This window comes from Terrapene carolina, unplaced genomic scaffold (genome assembly GCF_002925995.2).
Source record: "Terrapene carolina triunguis isolate 2854851 unplaced genomic scaffold, T_m_triunguis-2.0 Scaffold838, whole genome shotgun sequence".
NCBI lineage: Eukaryota > Metazoa > Chordata > Testudines > Emydidae > Terrapene > Terrapene triunguis.
In genome coordinates, this window is record NW_020665189.1 from 17031147 (window position 1) to 17046637 (window position 15491).

Here is a 15491-nt window from a genome sequence, read left to right on the forward strand (position 1 = left end):
CTGTTGTGAACTGAGGAATTAAGTGGCTCTGCCTAATTCCCTTCCCTGTGCAATCCAGGGAAGGCGAAGACGCGTGCACACCCCAGATCCGTTCAATGAAGCAACACAGATCCACGGGTCCAAATGGGTATTTGGAGGAGGAGGTGTAAAAGGAGCTACAGCAGCGGGCAGATTTGCAAGGAATAATTTAAGTCCTCTCTTTCCCCCCCCCTCCCTCCTCCCTCTCTCTCTTCTGCTCAGGATTTAAATGTCACTCAAAACATCCTCAAATCAGTTTTCTGCTCGTCTCTGCTTTCTTCTGAAGCATTAATTCGGCCCAACACTGCATTTCAGCAGCTCTGGTGTTTTACTCAGAAAGGTAAGGAGGGTCTGTGAGTGGAAATGCACCGGGTATGGAATGGTCACTAAAAGCCCAGTTTTCTTTGCAGGATATCCCGCTCCCCGACCCCATTCCGTAGCCAGGGCTAAATCTACCTGAGGAATTTGCATTCCTTGCTAAAGGGGAAAATAGCATGATCCCCTCCCCCCCAGCCTCCCCACACTTGCCCATCCTTGCCAGCCATTGCTGTACGCTTTAGGAGCCACGCTAAAATACAATGGAAACATAAAAGGGAGACGTTCGTTGTAATTGCCACCCTTTTTAATGTTATAAATAATCTCGAGAATTGCCTGGCTGGTAACGTCATAAAGCGAGTCCCTCTCTCCCCTCCCCAATTCCTCTGACCTAGGAACAGCTCCTGCCAGGAGAGTAGGAAGCATCCGAATCCCTTCTTACAAGAACCTGGTTCGTCATCATTTCATTTTCCCCCAGGAAGATTACCATAGGCTCAACCCTCTCCCCCCCCCCCCCCCCGCCTTGCAAATCTAGGTCCCTTTTTCTGCCCCTCACCTTTCTCCACGTAGACTGATGTTTCCGGGGAGCGTAAAGTTAAGCTACCCCCCGCGTCTGCCTCTCGCACGGTATGCACGATTTGCATCCCCAGTTTCTTTTAAACCTCTTTTTCCCTCTGTTTCTAATCGGATCCTGCACATGCCCGCCCCCCTTTAAGCTAGGTTGCAAAACTGCTGTACCCTGCAACTCCTGAAACTTCCCTGCTTGCTGCAGTTTATATTAGATTGTAATATATTGACAAAAAGACAAAAAATACACTTGATCCTCCTGTGGGATGACTTTTTAAAAATAATGCATTTCCTTCTTCCCCTTTAATTTTTTTTTTTTTTTTGGGCAAGGAAATTTGCTCCATCTCCAGCAGCAACCACTGCTCCTTTTGATGTTGTGGTACGCCGTGCGCATGCGCCTCACATTAGAATTACTGCACTGGCCAGAATAAGTTGGATCTCTTCTCCTCTTCACTGAAACCCTAAATCATATCAAAAGCTAAAGGGATGTTGAGAGTCCGGAAAAGGGGCTACGTTGGGATTTGGTCATTCTTCTTAATAATAGCAATGGTGTGTGCACAGAGGTAAGTGAGCGAGACATCTCTTTTCCTTCACTTTGAATTGCCCTGTTTGCCACTGTTCCCCGAATGGGGAGATTGGATCTGAGAAATAAGAAATATGTATTATTGTTTTTTAGTGTCAATGACCCTAGCAATATGTCGCTGGTAAAAGAGACCGTGGATAGACTGCTGAAAGGCTATGACATTCGCCTGAGGCCAGATTTTGGAGGTAATTTGATTGCTTTTTGAATGAGAGCTGTTACATACCCAGACTGTGTATCCTCTGTGTGTGTTTTTCAACGTGTTGTGGGTGCTGCCGCTTTGGTGTGTATGTTGCCATTTTCTCAAGCTGACCCAAAGTTAAGCCAATTGTTACTCAATTTTCTTAGCACTGGATGCTCTTAATGCGATCACTGAAATCTCCTGTATATTTGTAATCGGTCTCATTTGTGAGAGTGTGTGCGGATAACTTATTACCCCATAATTAAACCCTCGGTTAATTGGCTTTATTGAGATGCAAATCTCTTAAGTTTATCCAGCGTTTGTTCTAGTGAGCCTAATGTGTCTGTGACCACAGTTACTATTTTTGAGTACAAGATATGCTGTTAACTGATACAGAAAATGTCACTTAACCCAATGTTTGCTGCAACTTTGAACTAGTTGTGTGCGTGAATGTGTGTGTACTACTCCAGAAAGCAATCTTAAGAGCCGGGTATAAATCATTTGAATCTCAGGTGAGATTCTTTTTTCTCAGTTTGCATGTCGCATGTGTCGAGTAGAAAGAGTTAAAATGTGCAGTCCAATCTTTTCTCCCCCTCCCCCACGTACCGATTCGAACTGGTTCATACAATAATCGATTTGTGTGTGTCTATCTATATAGCCAGTGTCTATAGAGCCCCCGTTATTAACACGTGTGTGCATGTTACATAAAATGTCCCTACAGCTGACGGCGGAGGCAAAGGGTGAATACTCTGCAAACGGAGGGTTTTCCAGGTATCAAAGGAGAGCCTGTTTTGTTGTTACCAACACTCGTGCCATATCGCCCTTTGATTAGTCTTGATAACTCTGGTAAGAATGAGTTAAGTTCTTAGAGATCACATTGCGGACCATCTCGTTGGTTTGCAGGTCCCCCAGTGGCTGTTGGCATGAACATAGACATTGCCAGCATAGACATGGTATCAGAAGTCAATATGGTGAGTATTTAGTTTTTTTACCCCCTCTCTCTCTCCTGAAGATTGTGGTAATAAGCTTGGGGGTTGGGGGAGAAATGTCTGATTATTTCTCATCTGGCTACATTGTGCAATGGCTGGTACTCCCCGACCGGTGATCAACCAACTGTACTCCCCATCCCCCACTCCACCCCCAAAATCTCCTGCTGTTCTTTGTGTGCATTGTCAACCTATTAAGGACTTGTTCTCCTCTTTGGCATTACAAGACACCGCCTTTGCCTATCTGCTACAGCAAATGTTACCAGTCCAAACCTGCATGCAGATTTTGGGGAGTGAAAAAAAATCCATGAAAACCTATGGATAAATGCATTTAATGAGAGGGGGGTTGGATTTAGGGATGCTTAGGTTTGTGCCTCCTGCCCTCGCCACCCCCCGGAAAAATCCAACAAATTAATAATCTGCAATATAGGCTATAAGGATTATTTTTATATTATGACTCACAACATGTTCAAAGCTTGTACGATTTATTGACAGTCTTACTGTTTAGTAGCTACCACTTCAGACGTACTGTAAGCGCTATTGAGCGGGCCCTTGAGTTTATAGTCAGCGGAACAACGTTAGCCTTGTTTTGCTTCATGCAGGAGCGCCCCCTGCTGACAACGGGGTTCTACTGCAGCCGAAAGACAAATTATAATACCCTTCAACTAAATCCCCGATGTGCTGTTTGTTCTTTAAAAGAGTTTAAATTTATTTTTTTCTTTGCACTTTGTGCCTATTGGGGAGCGAAGGGACCCGCAAATGCTTCAGCTAGCAAGGCCACGTTGGACTGCCTGCAAATTATTTGATGCAATTACAAGACCTACATGCTTTTTCATGTGCCAGTGACTGAAAAGTGCTTAAATGTGCGGAGGAAGTTTGTGAACTGGGTAGAGAACTAGGTCTATTCCCAGCCAGATTTCCTTACACTTGATCTCAAACTAAACTAGATATGGAACCACACTGTGCAGCTATCTCTTCTCTTATGGATGAGGTGATGGCCCGTTAATACATAGTTCAAAAATGTCACAAAGCATTGTGCTTTACATCAAAAATGTCTTTCAGATTATGTGGGTGGGAATTGAGTTCAAATGGAGGTTTTGCTTACAGACTTGTTTTTCTACCTAACTTTTTTTTTTATAAAGCGAGTTGCTTCACAAACAAACTATACACACAAAAATCAGCCCCAAATAAACATTTTACTTCGTTATGTAAATCAAAGCTATTCCTGTGATCTTCATTAATAGTCTATAGTAAACAAAATGTTGAAGTTGCTGAAAGGATAATAAGAAGTTAACTAAATTATTAGTGTGTTTTGCTTCCATTATTTGGGGGTCCAATGAGCTGTTGAGAAAACAGCAGCATTCCTGAAACTAACATCTGAGAAGGAGCTCTTCAAGGGTTAGGCTGAACTTTCCTAGTAATGTTATGGACCAAATTCTGCAGTCTTAACCTTAATTTCAGTTTTATTTGGTTAAGGGAACTGGTTTGGGCCCTGAATGGTGACATACAGACATAAAACATTCTAGTAGCAAAGGCAACATGGTAAATGTGTATTAATGAAATGTATGGACTGGGAAGGAGATAAGTATCCTGTTTAAAAACAAATTGGCCAACATTGCTGGCACTTCTAACTATACATGAAAAATTATTTGTCAAAAAAGTTATATAACTGCCACTTTGCAGTATCTTGACCTTTGTACCCATTAAAATATATTTTGCTTAATGGTTCAATCGTCTGATCTGAATTAATACTTTCCAAAAATGCTGTTCTGCCTGGGTAATGTTGTCCAGTGCACTGGCATCCATTTGTGGTTTATTTTCGTAACTGAAGGTGTTCTGTGACTTACAGAAAATGTTCCATAATATAAAATGGTAACCTTAGGATTATAAGAATATTAGCTTTGTTTTTGGAAGATTTGCTAGTTGAGTGCTTGGTCCTGCTGTCATTGGAGGCAATGGCAAAGCTCCCAATAACTTCACTAGGAGCAGAATCAGTTCCTAAGTATTAAGTTTTAAAGTAGCTGCCTAAAATACAATCTAAAAATCTTTACACTGAACTTCTAGTTTTGTTATCATGGGATACTTTGGTATGTTCTGTTCAGGAAGTTTAGGTGCTAAAGAAACAAAATTACATTTTATTTTAAGCAGCTTCCTTTTAATGAAATCTGGGTAGAACAGATATGGCATATATGGAACCTTTATAAACATCCATTAGCCATTTGAGAGTGGTGAGTTTCACGTGCTAGTGCTGTGAGTTAGAACTGTTAGGTTAGTGTTACATCCCAAAATCTCTGCAAAACTGGACATTGATGCCAAATCTTTTTTTCATTTAAGGGGGTGCAGAGTCTGTTAAATAACTTCCGGAAATTTGATCTCTGTTGAAAAACGATAGTCACCTGTGTAATGTGGCACAGCACACATAAACTGAATATTGTTTTGAAAACTTTTTCTGTATGTGTCTTGAATATTTAAGTTTCTTTAATGAAAAATTTACTTTAGAAAAACAATGAAGTCTTTTAAAGACTTTGTTGGATAATTTGGCAAAATGGGCAGGCGGGTTTGTTGTAAAGAGATTTATATATTGAGTTTTACCAATCACAATTGGCTTAAAGTGTTATAGAGTGAATATTATATAACTGTATCTGAGCTTAAATAATTGGAACATGACTAATTTCATTCTTGAAACCACAAGTTTTTCTTCAGTATTTTTTTTATCTTTTAGTACGAGGACAGGGGTTTCCTAATCAACAATAGTAAGAATTATTTTCTCAACCTATTAACTGCAAAATAAGAAACACATAAGAATGCACTTACAGTACTCTATAAACCACAGTGGATATATATCTTGATAGATTAACAGTGAATGAGCTTCTAGAAAAACAGTCATACAAGAAGAGAAGGAGAGAAATACATAACATATAGGGTCGTGTCTTGCTCCTCTTGAAGTAAGTGGGAGTTTTGGCCTTTGATAGAATTTCTTTGCAGCTCTCATTACTTCAGAAAGATTCTCATCTCATTTAGAGGTCCTTTTTCCTGCCTGTGGACCTTCTGCTGCTCATACTGAAGTCAATGGCAAAGTTCCCATTGACTTCAATTGAAGACAAATCATTGCCGATATGTGTTTATAGCTTGTACTAACTTTTTGCCTGCAAGGGAGACTGTACAACCTGGGACATTAACATGAGACGATCACTGATAACTGCAATATGAACTTAGTTTAAGAGTCCCATCCTTTCCAACAGAAAGACACACACACACACACACACACACACACACACACACACACACACACACACACACACACTTCCATAGTCAGAAAGTTTTTCTATCATCACCATCCACAGTAAATCAGGCTTTGCAGTTGCCTTCAAAATAGCTACTCTTGTCGGTAACAGCATTAAAACTGGAAGCAATTCATTTACTTCTAACCTTTCCTACTTAGAAAGTTGGAGATATATTCATAAGCTTAAATTATGTTTTCAAAACCTGTTGGTAAAGAGTATATATGTACTTGACTTTCCAGCTCTGGGCTATACTGAATGAACATAAAGGGAAGTAGTGAGGCCTTCAGATACATTTGGGAGTTGATAGGTTTCATGTCTGAATTTGCTTTCAGGCTTCATATTTTGCACAGGAGTAAAATACTTCAGGTAATGTTTTTGTGCAACACAATAGTAACCATAGCTAATTTCATTGACTTCTTTGTGCTTTGAATCAGGCCCTGTATTACCATTGTTGAGAGTATGCTTTGTGCCAGTCATGCTGCAGCTTTCCTTAAAGGTTTCCTGGTGCAGGTGAAAGTTGAAAATAAACATGAAGAGGTGTAATAGCTACTTAAACCAAAATGGTTTTCCTGTCATAATGAATTCTGTGTTACATAAGACGAGCTGTATTGCAGTGAGCCTAATACAACATTCTCAAGAGAGTTTCCAGGTGTTTGTTACTATACTTGAATTTCCTTCTCAGCTTCCTTTTTCCCTAGTACTAATCAGACTCATTATAAAGATAATATCTCCAGAGGGCTTAATAGTCTATTTTTAAACAACTAATGCCAGCTGAGATGTCAGATTTCCAAATCTGCACCCTCTTGATTAATAATTGGAGCAGAGACTTTGACACTGACACAGCAGCTAAGATTCCTTCTCCCTCCCACAATATTTCCATTATGTTTAGAAAACAAACTTTAACCTACACATTTGTTTGGTGGCAGAGAAGGAAATTTGGGATATATTTTTTCCTCTGAAGTCTTCACTGAGTGTCCTCTATAGCATATTCTGCATTTGTTCTGCTTGTTGACCTTCCATGGATGATATACTGATCTCAGAGGAGACTATTGGACTGGAATTAGGTTCCAAATTTTTTTTTTAAATAGTTGGAAACAATTTGTGTGTGCGCGTGTGGCTCTTTTGGGATTCTGATACAGAATATCCTAAAAAGAGAAAGAAATGCTTGATATATTTTATCCCCCAAATTAGTTTTACTTTAAGTGATGTGTTATATTTAATTTAATTATAGCTATTAATCCATGCTGAGGTGAGGAAGGTGGAATCTAAACAAGTGACTTGGTTCAAAATGTGCACTTGGACATAATTTTAAAGAGCAACAGTATTATGTAGATATTGGCATGTGGCTTTAGTACGCATGCATGGAGCCAAATTAATACATTAGACTGGTTTGTCTTATTGGGAGTCATCATGGTTGAGTGTATAATCCTTCCATCAAGAAGGAGTTACGGGATACAAAGGCAGTGTTAGTATACCAGGGTAAGATTCACTTCTTACAATCTGCTGAAGTTTTTGCGACAGACCCTAACAGCATCTAAGCTCTGTAGAGAATTAAGTTTAATATTATATTGCAACTTCTGTACTCAAGGTGCCCCAGAGTTGGTTACTAAATGCAAAGTAAGATACTGATAAATCAAGATGTAGTGATCCCAGAACTGTGCCGTTGCACTTTTCTTGATAGGACAAAGCAGTACTCTGTTGGTGGACCCCGGGTTTTCAGTTTCCATCATTAGTCCATACTCACTGCCATGTTCTCTTAAAATCTGCTACACTTCCTTGAGGTATTCAAGGTAGGGTGTTATGAAAATAGTCTGATGAGGGTTTTCAGACTTCAGGTAGTCAGAAATTGCCTCTGGGTGTGTGAAGTGGGAGCAGGGCTGATGAAAGGGAGGTAAAGGGGAGCAATTGTACCGGGCCCCCAAAAAGGTCTATAATCTCTGTGCAAATAAAGTGAAATTGGACAGGGTGGGACCCCAGTGAACATGATGTACTGGAGCCCAAATTTCTCTCGATGGGCCTGGCAGGGAGACGGGCTAGGAGGGACCATTTGCTTGTTGGGGAAGGAGTGTGGTGGGTAACGCTGATAAGGGGAAAGGAGAGAGGTTGGAGCCAAATGAACCAGAAAAGGGCAGAACAAGAGAGGGATAGAGCCCTGGTAAAGTAAAGAGAAGGAGAGGAAGAAAAGACAAATAGAGAAAGGGGAAAGACATAAAACATGAGGGGAAAAGAGGAGAGAGAGAGAGAGCAGGAGGGAAAGAGATGAAGAACATTGTGCCTGCTGGCAATAATCCCCTCTTATTGTTTACATACAGGAGATACTGGCAAGGGCAGGAGTTGTAGAGCATGGCCATTTCATATGCCTTGATATAGGGCATCTAAACATGAAAATTAAAGTCACATATTGGGAGGGCATCGCTTTGTTGGTTTTATAATACAAGATTACTATTTGTTCATTACTAGTTTATTATTTCTGCAGTAACATGGGTGTGCATGGAGCTGTATGAACAAAAGACAATGGTCTTTTCCCAAAAAGCTTCTAGTCTGAGTCTTCTGTTGAAAATATTTCTGCAGATAGATTTAGAACTTTTGCACTTCCAAAATTATCCTGACTGCACACCCCGGCTGATAGTGCATGGCTATATAGATAAATGTAGCAACTCCTATGAATGCAGAAGTAGCTCCCAAACGTCTAGGATATGACAAACTGTCTTACTGAAAGAAGGAATTTTGGTCTGAATATTGAGATGATCCATTGCTCATTTTGAATAGTATAATGAATTCTTTAATTTCCTGGAGAGCGCAGGGTTCAACAGACGGGACCTCAGTTTAGTATCTTGTGTGAAGGATTTGTGCAATGCCCTCTCCCAGGTCTATGGTATAAAAACCCAATAAGAGCTCAAATGATGGTAAAAGACTTGAATTCATGAGCACCTGGCTCAAAAGTGAGAGTACTGCCATTAGTATCATAGGCATGGGTTAAAATATATGAAGTAGATCTGTATAATGTGCATATATTATCATGTGATTTTTTTTTATTTAAAACACCTACATATGAATTGAGTTAAGCTTTAAAAATACATTTTTAACTGAGTACAGTACCAAATATGCATTCTTAATATTATGTATTTTATGTTCAAATAGTTCCTGGGAAATGGACACCTACTTCACTCAAATTAAAGCTGAGAGTGAGATGTATTTTATTTATAGGAAATGGTCACTTTGCATGTCTACATTTCCTGTAGTAGCTTTCTCCATTAACTGTTAACTCATTGGCTTATGTTATGTTTAGAGAACTCTGTGCGCTGGTACCAATCTCTGTCTGATTACCTGTAGCCACTCTCAAGCCCCTCTTTCTACCTTCAAATGGATGATATATTAGCTTCCACCTGTGTGCTCTTCCTCCATACAATAGACAGGAAGCATTTGTTCCTTCAGCATTAGCAATCAAATCCAAATTATAGTTGTGGTTGAATACTATACTATTTATTTAAGAAAGAGAGGCATGAAAGAGATAAAAATAAAGAAAAGTATTTAATGCAGAGGCAGTGACAGAGATGTGTGCTACTATGGGCTGGAAAAACATAAGTTACAAAGGTTAAAGGGTGGTAGCTATATTCTTTATGCTATTAGCAATGACCCACTTTATAAATGCTCTTTGGAACTGGCTGTCTTTTTGTGCTTCATCTGAATGTCAGTGTGTACCCTACTTCCACATAACGCTGTTTTAAATAGTGAAGCCCTGACTTTTCTCCTTCCCCCCCCCACCCCAAAGACTACCTCCTAGCCACTTCTGAAGGTGTTCCCTTTGACTTTCTAGGGTGTGTTGCTCTCAACTTTGTGGCCCAGGCTAGCACTGAGGTTATTCACACAACTATTATTAGCACTTTAGCATGAGCCTGATTCTGTAGACCAGGCTCTGAGAGTCGTTGCTGTGTTTTGTTTTGTTTTTTGGGTTTTTTGCCATACCCATAGAGACTTGCACAGAGTTTCAGAAATAAACTTTAGTAAATGCCCATGACCTATAAATCTTGAGTCCGTAGAAAGGCACCTCTTACAGTGTCATCACCAGCTTCTATGTAAATGTATGGTCTTTGCACTGACCTTTAAGGAAGATAGTAAGTGCCCAGTTCAATGGCCTGATTTCAGTGGGAGATTTTCTTGCTCAAGGAGTAATAAATTGGACCCTACAGACCTGATTCTGCAATTTCTTTTATACAGAGGGACAGCTGTGACCATTCATTGCTCCACTGAAGTCAGTGAGGCTCTGGGTGCAGCAGTCCATCTTGTGTGCAAGAAATTGCAGAATCCTCTGACTTAAGACATTTAAGTCAAGGATTTTTTGTAATATCTTTTCTCATTTTAAAACGGATGCAGCATTTCTATACGATTATCCTGATATCTTTTTCTTTGCTTTCCTTTAACAAATTAAACATACTGCATTGGACATCACTTTTTCTATGCTGCAATGTTTTAGTCTTTTTTTTCAGTAGAAGTAGTTTATTTTAAATTGATCACTTTGGATTTATTCTTCAGACCAATGGATAGTTGCCAGAAATTTAAAGCGATTGCCTTGAAGATGATCTGTACAGCTGAGTTAATAATTACTGCCATCTTGTTTCCTGTTAGTACTTATCCATAAATATTTTAACTAATTTGGCTTCTGCCAGAGAAGAGAAGATGTATTTGTATTTACCATGTTTTATGGACAATGTCTTATAGTGCTAAATCGTGGGAAAGGACACTCTATGCATTTTGTTACCTGCTAATATATGGCTTGCTGTATTTCATAACTTCGCTATTGGCAATCCCATAAAATCTTTATAAATTAACTGTAGTGGAATGAAAAATACTTTTATATCATCCTCTACAAACACGTCACTAACAGTTTTAAAGAGGTATCTGTGTTCGTGTTGGTGCCTCCGAGTGCTGCTAAAGTTAAAAGTCTATCAGTATTCCATGACAAAAGCCACCCTCTTTGTGCATGGTTTATAGTTTGTTTTTCAATACTCAACTGGGATTAAACTTGGCATGAAAAGGTCTCAGAGCAGATATGACGCTTGCTTGCCTGCCCCAGTGAGGCCAGTGGAACGGCTTGTGTGAATAAGGAGAGCAGGATATGGCCCCTTCTGACAAATCCATAAAAAGGGGATGTTTTTCTTTGTTTTTGTAACACCTCTTTAAAATAATGAAAAATTTCATAGTGTTACATTTTAAGCAAACCTAAGCCCTTAAAAACAAAACATAATAAAATGCATGAGTTATTAATATTCAAAATTGACTACTGAGGATTCACAGAAACTTGTAATTAAAAAATGCATATTAATACGGTAATAGTGTCATGCCATGGATTGACAAAAAGATAAACAGCACAGAAGAAGCCTTTGTACTTTATTATAATTACTCTTCAATATGCATCTATGAGCATTCCCACCTCTCTCATTTTATTTTAAACAGCAGTATTACCAAACAAGAGAGATGTAACCGCTCGTGTAGAGATAATAGTGACCACTAAAATGATAATAAAACATTAAGGGAAATACTGTTTCCTCTGTGCGGATGATCATTTGGAGCGCCACTTGTGGCTAAGGGCCAGATTATCAAATGAAGGTGCCTAAATTGTATCTGCAACAAATATTTGCAGTCTGTCTGTGCTGCATAGACATTATTTACATTTGCAAATGGCGAAGCTTGTTGAAATCAATGGGTAGACTCCTACTGGCTTTGGATTGGGCCCTAATTGCACATCTAGGGGGCCAGATTTTTATTTTGTACATACAAATGTGTATGCTCATTATTGTCAGCCTTTACTGAAAATGTGGTGTTATGGTCAAAATTCTGTCCTGAAAGACACAGTTTCAGACACTTGACTAGGATGGCACAAGTCTGACTGAAAGCAGAATTTGTACATTAGGCTCATGCAGTTCAGAGGTAATGTTGTGAGTCTGAATCCTTCCTGTGTCGTCAGACATCGCTTGGGGCATGAACAAGGTTCTGCCATCCCTGTGTATCCTGGGATGTTCTTTACATGTCCTCTATGTTAAATCCTATAAGTTTTCCCTCACTAAATATTGTTTGACAGAGTAATTCTTTTGGTCAGCCCCTTTTACATGTTCCTCCAGCAAAACAGCTATGGTAATGGTGTCAGTCATGGAAGTGCAGCTGCACTTGTGTGAATTTGTCCTTTGAGATTTATCGTTTATATTGATCAAATAATTTGAAGACCCCTGACTCTATAACAGCCAAATTCTGCTCTCAGTGTTATCTCTGTAGGAAAATCAGTGGAATCACTCTGAATTTACAGCAGTGTTGCTGAGAGAAGAATTGAGCCCTACTTGTTTTTAAACACATGTTGGCTTTATTCTTTTGCAAAAAGATTAACACTGAATCTGAAAAGACACATAGCATGGAATATTGAGATGATCTGACAAATGCAAACTCAAAGGCATCTACATTCTCTTACATATATTTATTCATTTCCATAATTAATGCCTCATATGTAAACAGCAGTTCAGATTTCCACACTGTCTTCCCCTCAGATAAGCTTCAGTGACACACCTGCTTTCAGTAGTGATTCAACTTAAAGACATTTAGATAGTAGCAGGAACAAGCCAGACAACAGAAGTTAAGCAAATGGCCATAATTGAAATGTGAAAAAAAAAGCTTTGTGAGCTAAGAAATGTTTTGGGATTTTTATCTTGAATTTTCTGGTTTGGGTTAGTTTGTCTGAAAACTGCAGCATCTTATGGGCCAAATTTTTAAAAGTTCTCATTGTGCTACATAGCCATTATTTCATTTGCAAATGTCTAAGGGCACGTCTTCACTACCCGCCAGATTGGCGGGTAGCAATCGATCTATTGGGGATTGACTTATCGCGTCTAGTGAAGACGCGATAAAATCGATCCCTGATGGCTCTGCCGTCGACTCCGGAAATCCACCATGGCAAGAGGCGGAAGTGGAGTCGACGGCGGCGCGGCAGCTGTCGACTCACCGCCGTCCTCACAGCCAGGTAAGTCGACCTAAAATACGCAACTTCAGCTACGCTATTCACGTAGCTGAAGTTGTGTATCTTAGGTCGACCCCCCCCTCCCCGTAGTGTAGACCTAGCCTAAGCCCATTGAAGTCAATGAAAAGACTCCTGCTGACTGTGATTCAGGCCCTAATTGCACATCAAGCACCTAAATGAAGTGGCCATATTTTCAGAAGTTCTCAGCATCCCACCCACAACCATTGTTATCAAAGACATAACTACATTGTTTTAAATGGGAACCCTTGAAAACTGGCCCACTTTAAGTGCCTGAATGGGATCTGAACTCTTTTGGAAACCTGTCTCCAATTCTGGATATTGCTTTTTTTGAAAATCTGACCCTTTAATTTAATTATGTATTAAATCTTTAATGGGAGTTTAAATTGTGAATTATTTAGTTGAGTCACAGACCCATTCTAGTCTACTGAGTAGTAAAATATACCTTTAGGCTATGTAAATGTTGTATTTAGGCCTTTAAAAAGGAATCTTTAAGATTAAATACATACTTCATCACACCCATTTAGCCAAAGGAGTAAAATAGCTTGAAGTCTTTATGATCCATAAGGGTAAATATGTATTTTCATTTGGATAATACTTATGACCCAATAGTCCAAAAGTCTTTATGGTTCATTGTGTAATCCATAGTTATGTTCTCTTTTTACAGTGGATATTTTTGAATGAATAGATCTAGCGCCTCCAAAGGAGTTGTTGCAGACTATTGTGGAAATTCTTCCTATTTCAAGGACTATTGAAATAGGAGGCTCTATTGGCTCCCTTGGAGCTGTCACAGTGATTAGCGCTCATCCGTGTTTGGCACACGTGCACTGAAAACATCGATACAGTTTGAGTCCCAATTAGTTTCCATGTACAGTAAATGGATTTTCCAAATAAAATATTTCAGAATTTTTTTCATATTTTTTTTATTTCTGTTTTAAAATTATTTTATTCTTCTAGTTAAAAGATAGGGAGGAGGGAAACAGGACTAAATATGTTTATGCATGTCATATTTACAAATGAAATGTAATATATTGTAACTAACCCCATCACTATTATACTAATCTTGTAACTCCAGAAACAATCAAAGAAGCCCATCCAGAACTAGCAGTTTCTTTTAAGCATGATGAAATCCTCTCCAATTTCAAGAAAACACTCATTCCATTATACCCTTCTGTAGTAGGTATTTAAGCTAGCTGTGGATTTTTTCACACTATATTGAATGCTGGTATAAGCAATCCTCTAAAGAATTGTTTCTCTGATACAATTAGGGATGTAATGCTTGTTTCTGGAAATATAAAGATCCTTAGGCTTCTTGGGATAAAATACTTTTAAACTTGTTCTCATAGACAAATGACTTGCAAAAATACCCTTTTAAAATTTAATAAAAAGCCCTTTTTAAGATTTAGGAACATTTGTAGAGTTAAGCATAACTGAGACCTTTATACCAAGTTTCAGTAAGACTATATTACAGTGGCTGACGTGTAAGCCACTGAAAATAGGTTTGCAATGGAAATACCAAGAGACCCTTAACTATAATCATTCTTGTTAGTTTAAATGCCTAGAAATGAATACAGTTTTCACTGATCTACTATAATGTGACAGAAGTGACTACTCTCAGGGAAATTCATAGTGATTCCAGTTACCTTGCTGCATTAGGAAATGAAGTTAAATGTTATTCACCCTGTGCAGAGGACTCCGACAGTGCACCTCAGAGTGTACCATTCAGGTCCCGTGTAAACTTTATTTTGAGGGTTTAAAGTGGTACTGACTGCATGGGGCTGAGTTTCACCCTGTGTGCCCATCATAGGTGCTAACTCCATGAGTGCTCCAGGGCTGGAGCACCCACAGAAAAAAAATAGGGGGTCTCAGCACCTGCCAGCCACCAACCAATGAGCTGTTTGGCGGCGGGCAGGAGGCACTGAGGGGGGCGGAGCAGGGGTGGGAAGAGGCACACTGATGGCAGGGCACGCTCTGGGGAGGAGGCGGAGCAGGGGAGAGGCCTCGGAGGAGGGGTAGGAGCAGGAACAGGAGGAGGCAAAGCGAGGGTGGGGACTTGGGAGAAGGGATGAGATTGGGGTAGGGCTGCGGCAGTGGAGCACCCACCTGGAAAGTGGAAGTTGGCACCTGTGGTGCTAGTGGGTGACTAGATGACTCGAGATTTCCAATGTGAGATAACTCCTTTCCTTTCTAAGACATGACATGTGAGTCTGAACTAGGTCAATAGTGTCCGGAATTGTCCAGTGTCTTTTGTGAAGTCAATGGGTGGTCTCAAGACTTACTGTTGGACAAATGAACACATCACAAAAAACATAATGGCTGTTATTGGCAGTTTCAATGGAGAGTCTTAAGGAGACCAAGCAGTCTTGGCATGGAGAATGAAGTATTTTCTCACTCCTAGGATTGGTTCTTCAGCGTATGTCTACACTTAAATCACTACAGCTGCGCCACTACAATGCCAATGGTAGGGTTTCTCCTGCTGGCATTGATAATCTATTCTCCTGAGAGGTAGTAGATAGGTTGAGGGAAGAATTTTTCTTTT

General features: G+C 39.6%; 1 protein-coding gene across 1 annotated transcript in view; it reads left to right on the top strand.

Moving 5' to 3' along the window:
• Nucleotides 1-1386: 1386 nt before the first annotated feature.
• Nucleotides 1387-15491, top strand: part of GABRB2 (gamma-aminobutyric acid type A receptor beta2 subunit) — a 248391-nt gene continuing 234286 nt past the window's right edge. Inside the window, 3 exon segments of the mRNA XM_026660859.1 lie at nt 1387-1463; nt 1577-1668; nt 2565-2632. Of these exon segments, the coding sequence (XP_026516644.1) occupies nt 1387-1463; nt 1577-1668; nt 2565-2632 (237 nt within the window).